At 37.5% G+C, this 12,496-nt stretch overlaps 1 protein-coding gene across 1 annotated transcript; it reads left to right on the forward strand.

The window, feature by feature from the left end:
• Nucleotides 1-523: 523 nt before the first annotated feature.
• On the forward strand, nt 524-10,282 carry UBE2A (ubiquitin conjugating enzyme E2 A). Its single transcript, XM_081278391.1, has 6 exons — nt 524-768; nt 913-993; nt 1,397-1,422; nt 7,464-7,553; nt 8,585-8,673; nt 9,041-10,282. The coding sequence occupies exons 1-6, from the start codon at nt 725-727 to the stop codon at nt 9,167-9,169; spliced, it is 459 nt and encodes a 152-aa protein (XP_081134517.1). The 5' UTR covers nt 524-724; the 3' UTR covers nt 9,170-10,282.
• Nucleotides 10,283-12,496: the final 2,214 nt, after the last annotated feature.

Genomic DNA, 12,496 nt, shown 5'->3' on the forward strand with positions numbered 1-12,496 from the left:
CCCACCCCCCGCACCCCCCACTGCCACCCCACCCCCCGCACCCCCCACACACATCCCCCCCCCCGCCCCCGCGCACACTCCCATCCGGGTCTCCTATGTCTGCCTGGGATTGTACCCTAGAGTTCCCGCTTTTTGAGAACCGGTTTTGCCTTCGCCCACTGCTACTTCCACTAGTTTGGGATTTGGTGATCTTCTCCTCTCCTCTACTCCTTTCCCCACCCCAGCCAGAGTGTGCACTTTAATAAATGATATGGTCTTAAAAGAAAAAGGAAGAAAAAAAGCAGAAAACTTCCCAGGGTTCGTCTTCGAATTGGCAAGTAGAGACAGACCCGTTCCACCACTAAATCCTTGTGAATTGTAGGCTTCGTTTGTCCCGAAGCTTGCCTCTCACCCTTGACCATCCGGGAACCACTCCCTGCTTCCTAGCTGGGATTTAATGACATAAGCAACTTTCGCTCTTCCCCCGCCCCCGGCTCGTGTTGGTATGGCCTGTCCGGCGTAAGGCGTTCCACCCCCCCTTTCCTTTCAGGTTGGTTCAGCCCCCGTCTACTCCGGGGTGGTGCTTAGCCGGCGCCAGACCGACCCTCGACTTCGGAGAGGCAGTGCTGTTCCTCTGGGTGCTTCCTCCACATCTTCTTCAGCTTCTTCGGTCTCCTTGGCCTCCTTACCTACCGCGGGGACCCGAGACTCTGGTGTATGCCCCACCCCTGACCCTGCTAGAGATATGTCCACCCCGGCTCGGCGGCGCCTCATGCGGGACTTCAAGAGGTAAGCCGTCGGGGACAGCGGAGGCCGGGGTCTGCCCGCCGGGGCACAGGGCGGGTCCCGAGGCGGACCGGGTGGGGTGGGGTAAAGGTAGCGGAGGGCGCGCGCGAGTGCCGCACTCGGGGGCCCCCGTCTGTGTCTCTAAAGGTTGCAGGAGGATCCTCCGGCTGGAGTCAGTGGGGCTCCGTCCGAGAACAACATAATGGTTTGGAACGCGGTCATTTTTGGGTGAGTCTGCGTTCCCGGTGCTGGCGAGGGATTGGGGAAACCAACCATCTCAGTGTGCTTTCCCGGTCAGGCCCCTTAAGAAGGCGGAGGGTGAAAGGGAAAATGTTTGGGTTTGGTCGGGCCTAGGCGCCACCCCGGAGCCTGTGCCTCGATTAGTTTGGTTCCCGCTGCTGGGGGAACCGTTTGGAGTTCTAGGGGGGCGGGGTGGGGAGTGGTGGAGGTTAGGCGCGGCGGCCTGCACTGTTTCTTAGCCCAAAATGTGTACTTGTAGTGGTTTTCAACCTAGGCAGCCGGTGGTTGACCAGAGGTAGGGATGGCAGACCTTGGATGGCCATCCCCTTAAAATGAACCGGGAGAAGGGAATCCTTTAAGCGGGAATTGACTAGTTTTCTCTGTGTTGCAGGCCTGAAGGGACCCCATTTGAGGATGGTAAGAGAGTTTCTTTACCCACCTTTCAGGAGCTTGATCAGCTGGGGAAGGGGTTTCCAGTCATCCTGCAAGTGCCTCCTACTTAGGAATCTGCTTCTGCCTACTAAAGGCTTGAGTGGAATCCAATGTGTGGCAGGTTGTTTTGGAACTTGTCTGCTTAACTAGAATTGCACCTTTTCTCTTGCTTTCTTTTAAAAACAATCTGAGTGTTAAAAGGAGTATCATAGCACTGGTACTAAGAATTTTGAGATTTGGGCTGTGATCCTGCCAAATTCAGCTCTTCATTAGAAATACTGAATTAATATGAAGCCAACCAGTTGCTGACAATCAGCAGAGACTGCCAAAGATCATCTAGTTCAGGATTCTATCCCAAGGGCAGGAATTGTATTCAGGAGGTGCTTAATATGTGTGTGTTGGATGCTGACTGGATTCAAGAATCCCTTACACATAATTATCTGTCTCTACAATCTTAGGTTGAATGCCTGCCAGCCTCACTACTCTAAGACGGCCTTAAATGCCTAATTTCAGTATAATATTGTTTCTTGATTTTAAATGAATTTGTAATGTGTGCTTTTCATCAAGACTTTATGATCACTACTCAAGGCAGCTTCAGAATTGTGGTTAGCTTTAATTGTACCCTCTTGACCAGTGTCCAACTTATTTGAAGGTACTACATATACCAATAGGCACATTTTTTTAAAAGTTATTTAGGTTTAATGTTTAAAAACACAAATGTTAATTGCTCTTTAAAAACTCTATTTTGAGGGCTGTGGATGTGGCTTAGTGGTAGATTACTTGCCTGGTATGTGTGAGGCCCTTGGTTTGATCTCCAGCACTGCAAAAAATTAAAAACTTTCTATTTTGAGATAATTTACATATGCAGTTGGAAGAACTACTAGTAGAGACCCTGTATATCTTTCACTTATCTCCCCAATAAACCCTTGTTTGGTAACATCTTGGTAACATCTTGAATGACTATACTACAATATCACAATCAGGAAATTGATAAAAAAGAAAAGAATCTTTTATTTTCTCAATGATTTATCTTCCTTTGGTCACATAGCATGCATGCACATACACACACACACACACACACACACACATACACACACACACACACACACCCTTCAGTTTGAAGATGGGAACAAAAACATTTCTGCAAACTACATAAAATAAACTTATGGAGTGGATTGCTTTTTGATGCTGCCAGTCCCCAAAATGCTGTGAGGTTAAGTCGAGATCAACCAGTTTGATAATTTGCCTCAAATACTCAGATTTCCTTAGGAAACTGGACAGTCACCTGAATACTTTTAGCTTATGTTCTACTTTACCCCCTGGGTAAATAGCACTGTTCTTCAGTGCTTTGATAAAAAGATATGATAGGAGGGAGGGAGGGAGCCTAAGGACATATTACTTTGGTGCAGTTAATCATTTGAACTGATTGGTACAAGAACTAGCTAGATTTAATTTTTCTCTACTAGATTAGTGCTAGTTTTGTTTTGCACTGAGGATTGAATCCGGGGATGCTTAACCACTGAACTACATCCCTTTTTATTTTTTGAGACAGGGTCTTGCTAGGTTGTTTAGGACCTCACTGAGTTGCTGAGGCTGGTCTTGAAGTTGTGATCCTCCTGCCCTAGCCTCTGGAGTCACTGGGATTACAGATATGTGCCACCACTCCTGACTGGTGCTAATTTTTTTACACTTAAGCTTTGCATGCAGATTAACTGTTTTTGCTTCAGGTCTAGTAGGCTGTGTTTTCATTGTCTTTTTCCCTCATTTTATTCAGACTGTTTTATGCTAGGCACAGTTTATTAATAGTACATTTGCTGGAGGTTGGCTACTTAAAATTTCAAGGGTGCTTCTCTTGTTTTAAGTGGTATGAATTGAAAAGGTACTTATGGAATCCATTATCTACCTGGACCGTCCCTTTTGACATTACTGACTCTATTTTTGATGATGTGTATCTCCATTCTGGCATTACTGAAAGGAATTACTCGGGCTAAATGACAGTAGCCTTCTTAGATTCATTCTGTCAAAGAGTCTGATCTCCACAGATGCCTAGAACTTGCTGTAAAAATATGTTTGACTATTTTATGAATACCCCTATTTATAGTTGGGGAATTTATAGTTAAGGAAAAGACTGATATGGATAAGTAAACATAGTTGACTTTATTATTTCCAATGTGTTTATACATATTAAGAACCCTCAAACTACTTTTGCTTCTTCCTGTAAACCATTCACACATGGTAGAAGTTTCTGGGACAGCCAGGCCCTAAATAGAGGAAATCTTAAGGAATTCTTAAAGGTAGTTTGACTTGACTTCATGTAATTAAAGTATGTTCTGAAGAACTTATACTACCAAAACATTGGGTTGAAATACTTCCTCATCAAATGTCTTGGTATATATTAGTGAATACAAATTATAGAATATAATATTCATTATATCATCTAAAAATTGTTAATAGACATGGTAAGGTACTGTATTTGCTTTCATAATACATGTGTTCTTAAGAAGTCAAATGTAAATCTATTTTTTTTAATGAAATCAGAGTCAACTCAGGGTGTTCTTCAAATAAATCCTGTGATGAAAGAGTTTAGGATATTATCTTAAAAATCATAATTTTCAGTCATCAAAAAAATTTTAAATTACATGTGCTTTACTTTGCCCTTGGGCAAAGTCACAGAGTACTAGCCGAATGGCAGAAAACACCTGCAGGGGGGTTTTCTTTGGCCAAACATGTATTTTCAAAAATTTGGATTTGTGTATGTTTTTATGCAAAAGATACAACCTCTAGTTCAATCCTGTTAGTCTTTATTGCCATATACTAGCCATTTAACACATTCATACAATTTTCCTGTTCTTTTTATTTTTATGTGGTGCTGAGAATCAAACCTAGTGCCTCACACATTCTAGGCGAGCGCGCTACCACTTGAGCCACATTCCCAGCCCTTTTTTTTAATATATTTTTTTTTAGTTTTAGGTTCCTGTTCTTTATGTATAGATGGATTGTTACTTTCCCTACAATGTTTTGGCTTCCTCAAAACATTGAATAATAATGAACAGAACCAGTAGAAATTGGGTACAACAGTGATGAGGCCCAAGTTTTCAGTTATTTTAAAGCCTTCTAAATACTTTGAGAGTAAGCAATAATTTCAAATTGTATACTATTAATTCTGAGAGTTTTGAATTTCATAACATTTGTCTAGGTCTTAGGAATTGCACTGAGGGTTGTACTAAAGAGGGTGTGACATTAAATAATGTGGCTAAAAGTATGAAATACCCCCTTTCTAATGTGTACATTCAATAAGAATTTGGTTTTAACTTATGTACAGGTAGACATAAACAGGTTGCTTTACTTCTCAATATTAAAAGCTGCTTTAAAAGGTGTTTGATATACTTCTTATTGAACTTCTAGGCAAGTGTTAGGCAGAAAGCTCAAGTCAAGGAATTTGTGAGCCAACAACATGTATATTCAACTTGCATTTAACCATGAGAGTTTGCTGTATGCCAGAAAGCAAGCACTATTTGATATCTGAATTCATTAACTGTATATTTCTTACTGAGATTTAAGACTTTAGAATTATAGTTAAAATAATTTCCTATGTTTATGGAGCACTTATTTTGTGGCACTATGCATATTTACCTTGTTTAAAGTAAAGCTCAATAATGCTGTGGTGAGTGGTGACTGCTACTATTAACCTCACTTTACATATGAAGACTTTCCAGTTTATTCTTATTTACTTTGGTGGTGCTGGAGATGAACCCAGGGCTTTGTACATGCTAGGCAAGCACTCTACCTCTGAGCTCCATCCCCAGCCCAAGGAACTTGAGGTTTAGTCAAGTAGAACACCGTCCCTGAGGTTTCACAGCTAGTTAGTAGCAAAGCAAGGATTTGTGCCCAGGTCTGACTACAAATTTTGTACTTTTACAAACGCTGTGCTCTTCTGATTTTGCTTATGCTTTCCTAATGTTAGGTTTTACCACCTTTAGAGATCATATTTAATGATGGTCTTGATTTAAGGTATGCTGTGAAGTCTGCCCAACTTTAGAGCAATTTCTTGGTTATCAGTCACTTACCTATACTTTAACCAGATTTCAGCATTGATCTTGATGTCTTTTTTTTTTTTTTTAAGAGAGAGTGATAGAGGGAGAGAGAGAGAGAGAGAATTTTTTAATATTTATTTTTTAGTTATCGGCAGGCACAACATCGTTGTTTGTATGTGGTGCTGAGGATCGAACCCGGGCCGCACGCATGCCAGACGAGCGCGCTACCGCTTGAGCCACATCCCCAGCCCCTGATCTTGATGTCTTTACACTTGAGATACAAAAGCTGAAAGTTTTGACTCTTTACCACTTCCACTTTTTCCTGCATGTTATATGTACTACTGAAAAGGAAGGACTGTGCTTTCTTCCTTAAAAGGAGGAAGATTTAATGACCAGGTGGTGATAAAGGTGGAGTATGTTCTGATGGACTATGGTATGTTTGTCCATTCCATAATATTTTACTTTTTGTCCTTAGTTATAATACATAGTATCCTCATATATGGCTTCCAAAATCAAATGGTTTTTGGAGTGACAATAATTTGGGGGATATAACATGTCCCTAATATGTTGCATTTATTTTGCAGCACTGAGGATGGAACTCAGGGCATTGCACAGACGGCAAGCACTGTTCCACTGAGTTTACCCATCCCCCAACACTATGTTTCAGTTTAAAGTATTCTGAATTTTGGGACACATGTTCATACCAAGGGCAACTTTGTTAGCAAATTGTTTCCTATGAGCTTTGTAATAGAAAACAAACTTTTTGGGATTGTTATGTAATAGATACAGCAGTAGAATGGCGATAGTATTCTTTTTTTCTTAAGCAGTAGAAAACTTATTAATGAGAACAAGGAGAAAATAAATTGCTGATTCTGAAGGAGCCAGTAATAAATTATGCTGTCTAAACTAGGTCCATTGTATTATAATAATTTATTAAATGGACTAGATTAACATTAGTAGAACATGTATTATACCAGATGATAACTTCAGTCTTTCGGAAGTTTACTTGGAAGAGATTTTAGTCAGGTTGTCCAATTGTGTTCTTGAAATTATTTAACAAACACAATTTAACATTTGAAGGAGATGATCTCCCTAGATCAAAATATCATACAATTCTTGAGTAAGATCCAGTTTGTCTATAACTTAGTATATTTTAGGATCTCCTTTGGGACTTTAGGGTAACACATATTCAAGACAAGTAATTTATTTTCAATAGTAGTAAACCAAACAAACATCATGAGAAAAAATAGGTTTGTAGAAGTTATGAGTGTGATATAAAGCAAATGTAATTTTTAAATGGTTTCTGCCATTAATTCCCTACATTAGTGTGAATAATTAACTTGATTTTATAGTGAAGTACTATATGAGTCATACTGAAGAGTTTTGGAGAGGGGCTATGAAGTCTGTTCTTAGATTCAATTAAATTTTCATTATATAGTCACTATTAAATGAAAAGGGACCAGTGAACACTTTTATACTTATATTCCCCTAATTTTAAAAACAACTTGATTTTAGACTTGTATTTCTAGCATTGGTTTTTGACTCTTTGTGCTTTTATTCTTCCTAGTACATTTAAAATCACTGGAGAATTAAAGATGGCAGCTGAATTTGAAGTCTTTCAGTCTTCTAAAGGAAAAAGGCAAAATTTGGGGGCCAGCTTTTTATCATTTTATTTTAAGCATATTTCCAAAATGCAGTGACCAAAGTTATCCTGCAGACAGTAATTTTGAATTCATGATGGAGGTATTTTAGTTTGGGAGAGAATAATGGTAAAACAAAACAAAAAAAATCACCTTTGGGTGGTGGTTTTTAGAATATCTGTCCTTCTTTAGAGCAATTAATAGAGATGTATTTCTTACCTGATCTGTCTTTCCTCTTTACATCTTTGCATTATTTCAATTAATACTTGAAAAAACTTACATTGTATTAAATAAAGTACTGTTTAACAAAGTGATAAATACATTTTCTTAATCCTTTCTTTTCTAACTACAGGAACATTTAAACTTACAATAGAATTCACTGAAGAATATCCGAATAAACCACCTACTGTTAGATTTGTCTCTAAGATGTTTCATCCAAATGGCAAGTATCACTTTTGATAGTGTTTTAAATGATTGCAATGTTTATTGTGGTGGTATTCAACATTTTCTGTTTATTTATCTATAGTATTTGGGTATTTGCTTAGGCATCTTGCTGTTTCCTGAAATTTGAACTCGGTCCCTTGCCATCTTGATCTGTAGTCATAGAATTGAAGCAGTGAAGGTACTTTCCCTTGGTTAGAGGTTAAGCACCTCATAATTTTAACAATTTGTCATTAACTTATTAAACAAAAATAAGGATGCTATTGAAGTTTCCTTTTAATGCTAGGCCACATTGGGATAACCATGTGTTGTAATTATCATTCCTAGCATGTAGAACAATAATTTTCAACTTTTGGATGCATGTCAGAATTACCACAAAGTATGAAAAATACAGATGCCCAAACCCACTCCAACTTACTGAATATTAGATCCTATTGTTGAAATATTGATGGAAAAGTGCTATAGTTCTGTAAGATTCCAACTTTTTTGCTTTTTTTTCCCCCTAGTAGTAAGTTTAGAATAGCTTGCCTTTTTATTTAGACTATTAAAGTATTTTTCATGGTATCAGATGTTTTTTACCTTTGAGACAAGATGAAATCTTGTGAACTCTGAGCTACCTTTTACCATTCACACAGGAGATGTAGTTTACTCTCATCGGGAAGTTAAAGATGACAGCAGATTGAAATAGGACTTTGAGGAATGAATGAATAGAATGAATTTCTCACAATTGTATGGCTATATAGAGACGCTGTTAGAAAATGTGTATGATTTTCTGGATAATAGGGCAGTCTTCAGAAGAAGGAACATGAAGTTTCTTTCCGTTTTGTACCAGTCATTTTTGATATCCCCGGATCATCCTGATTATTTCACTAGTAATGATTATGATTCATCTTTTTAGGCAGTTAGCTGGGAAGCAGCCTTGGAATATTTTTAAGCTTCAAAAGCAAACTATTGCTTTTGACTATTTCTGTCTTGACTATAACGTTAAAACTTTCATGGTCTTATGTTTAACATTCTTGTTTCTATGCTTAGTCTATGCAGATGGTAGTATATGTCTGGATATACTTCAGAACCGTTGGAGTCCAACCTATGATGTGTCTTCCATTTTAACATCCATACAGGTGAATTTTTCCTTAATGTGACTGTGACCTTTGAAGTGTTTACACTACAAGTTGTTTTTCGAAAGTCATGACTTAAGACCTTTTTATTTATATTTGGTTAAAGCTTATTTTACAGATAAAAGGTAGGCCTTTAAGACCCAAAATCAACAGAAAGCCCTGCCACATGTTTATTTGCCTAGCTACTCATGTATTTGCTTAACTACTCACAATTAATGTAACTCTAGGTTAGTACAGTTATGTTAAAAAGACAGCAAATTTAGTAGTTCCTTGGGACAATTCCATTGTTATTACCTGAAAAAATAGCTGTTTGTCCTGAACACATAACTTTTTGCAAGAAGGAACTAATATTTAATTTTTTTCTCCATAGTCTCTATTGGATGAACCCAATCCCAATAGTCCTGCAAACAGCCAAGCTGCTCAGCTGTACCAGGAGAACAAGCGGGAATATGAAAAGCGTGTTTCTGCCATAGTAGAACAGAGCTGGCGTGACTGTTGACTGAAGGTGGAACAAAGGAAGAGGCTGGGCATAAGAAAAATATATATTGATGTGTTTATCATGTTCTTATTCTTCAATGTCATTACATTTACTTTATTAAAAGCAAAATAGCTGTTCTGCTGTTTCCATCTTCCCTTGCCAAGCTTTTCCTACCCCTTCTACTCTCTTGTTGAATATCAGAAAACACGCTCTATGAAATCAAATGTACTGTACCTGGGTTACTTGCAAAAATTACTAATGCTTAACTCTTTTTTCGTTGTATCTCATCTCCAGCCTTCGGGCATTTATTTGTGTTACTGTACTTTACACTAAGCTTTTAAGATGCATTGTTATACAAATGGTTCTTATGTATAGTTTGAAGACCAGGATGTTATTTTTAACAGAATGATTACCAAAGTGTTTCATACTGGCTGGTCCTTCCCTTGTGTTGGGACTTAGATGTGAATGTGTTTAGAATACAGCCAGCCTGTTTGAGGACAGGGAAACAAATCCACTGTAAACAGTTCTTTGATGCTAATGTCTTGTAATATGAATTACAAGATGGTATTTACCGGTAGAAAATGTTGGAAGGCTTCAGCCAAGGGAGCACAGCAGGAACTGACATCTACTCCTAGCAAGATACCAACAGCTCACACATGTTAGGTTTCAGAATATTGGTCTTCTAAGGTTTCTTTTGTTTTTTTTCTTAAAGAGGTGTAGGAGCAAAGGAATGGAAACAATCAACAGTTTTTGAGCTAGGGAAAGGTGAAAATCCTTTCATATTTTTAAAGGAGAAGTGTTGCCCTAGAAAAACAAACTTACAATCCTCCATCTTGTTTTTTAGTTTTAATTCAAGGGCACATATATGTGGCAAACTATTTTCTACTGAAATCTTGAGTTATTGCTGCATGCTTTAGTTTCTTCTCATTCAGTGTTATGAGAACCTTAAAGCCTATGTCTACAATCTTTGGATATTTACACTTTTAGATATACAAAGCTTATAAGTGAGTTGTCTTATGTTTCATTGTTACCTTTTTGGATTTATTGCTGTTTGAAGTCTAATGTTGCACAAGTAACCCATGTAAAAAATGTACATTTTTCAAAACTTGTAAATAAAAATAACCTTAAAATTTTGTTGTTGAGGTGTATTTTAGCTTAATATGAACTTCTGGCATTAATTTCTTTTGGGATCTCATATATAGCCATTCCCCCTTTTAAAATAATTATTATGGTATTACAGTATACTATTTCTGGGGGTAGGTAAAAAGTAGACACTGTTGGAGAAAACCATATTAACGTTTTTTTTAAAAAAAATTTCACAGAATAGAAAATTATCAAAAAGTTCCTCCAGTGTATATTATGGCCAACCAAAGGGAAGAGAATACAAAAACCTGGGCATTTACCAAGAGACTAAGGTCTAACTTGTTGATCCTGACATTCTACCTCTTAAAAAGCCCTAGCTTAAAAAGAAATAGTACCAAACTATTATTTAAAATGGTGTTTTAAAGCTCATGTAAAGTTTGGGGGTATAGGTGTCCTCTCTCATATTTTAACATAATTGCTTTCTTCTGAGGAGCAACTCATCTCATTTTAAAGAGATGAGGACAATGACTTCCTGAAAACTACAGTGTCTTAGTATTTGTTGGGGAGGTAAATGAAATTAAGTCCTTATGTACATAGCCCATTCATCATTTTAGACAATGCATATTTAAAAAAGCTTAGTGTAGGGCAGCTCCATCTGCACTGAACACACTAATTGAATTGTCTAGGAGCAATGTCCTTAGATGTGCTTAATATTTTCCCTCAGGTTCATTTCTGAGGCCTAATCCCATTAGTCTTTTATTTGGTGGATAGTTCAACATTTAATTAATTTGGTATCCTACTGTGGCTGGGTAGCCTAAATATTACAGTTAGTCATATTAGAAAAAAAATTAGGATGAGACTGGGAATGGGCAGACTTGGTAGCATTTTATTTCGTATATCTCCTGAAAAACACTATTCTCAATCTAATTCATGGGATAATCCTTTTAAAACCTTATAACAGAGCCAACAACCTGACCTCTCAAAACATATCTGTGGTCAAAGACACCATTACTACCCATTTGAATAATGTTAATTGCCTTTTTTTCCTCTTCAATTGTTAACACCACAGGCTGCCTGCATGTGAGAATTATAACAAAGTTAACTAAAAAACAGACTTGCAAGATCCCTTTATCAAACTGCAGTCATATTTAAACTTGTATTCCATTCTGCACCTGCTGGTGTGGGGAAGTAAATATAATGAAGAACCAAAGTTGTAATTAGAGTCCTTTATTTAGGACTCATTTCAAGCTTCAGGGGTTACTCATGGTGAAGTGAATGCATTGTATATACTACTAAAAAAAGAACCCCAATGAAATGCATGATATTTCCATTCATTTTGCAATCAAAGGGGAGGGAGAAAAAAAAGTAGATGTGAGACAGTGCTAAATATATAAAATGGAAAACAGTTCTTCAGTATAACATATTTAAGCTATCCAAATAAAACTGCTCATATACTGTACAGGCTTTATCAGCAAGGTTAGTGGGTTAAAAGTGACTGCTATTTCAACTAAAGGGATAAAATGGAACAGCAAGGTTGTCAGCAGCCCATTCTTGCCAACCCCATTTCTCAACATTTTATTCTCAAGCACAATTAAGTGACTTTGTTCTAATTTTGCACCAGTACCAAGGGTGATCTCAAAGTTAGGAAATCTGGCCCCTCTAAACCAGGAATGAAATTCATATATATTTGGCCTCATTACTTGGAAGGCTTAACTGTAACTGCATTAATCTTCTGATCTGTTAAGGCTCATCTAAAGAAATTTGATATATAACATTTCCCTACCTTTTTTCTCTAAAAAAATCATTTCTAGGAAGAAAAAAAGAGAAATCAAGTTTTCACATTTTTAAATGTCTTTTAGTTGGATACAATATTGTTAATTAATTAATTTATTTTTATGCGGTGCTGAGGATAGAGCCCAGGGCCTTGCCCATGCTAAGCAAGCACTCTACCACTGAGCCACAACCCCAGTCCCAAGTTTTCACATCTTGTAATTTACAAAGCTTCTCTTACTCAGAGAATCAAATACAGGTTTTTCTAACTCACTAACTGAACTACAGCTTCCCAAGGTTGGCAAGAATCTTTTAGGTAAAAAAAAAAAAAAAAATCTACCAAGATTTTTAGCTTTTAGTTCCCTTTGCCACTGTTAAAATGTTAAATACCAAAATAAAATGCACACATCATTTCTCCTATCAACATTATGAAAGGAAGACAGTGAAGAAGCAAACATCATACACTGTTAGTTACTGTGGGTACCTACAATTTAG

This window comes from Spermophilus citellus (assembly GCF_964194105.1).
Source record: "Spermophilus citellus genome assembly, chromosome: X".
In the NCBI taxonomy this organism is placed as follows: Eukaryota; Metazoa; Chordata; class Mammalia; order Rodentia; family Sciuridae; genus Spermophilus; species Spermophilus citellus.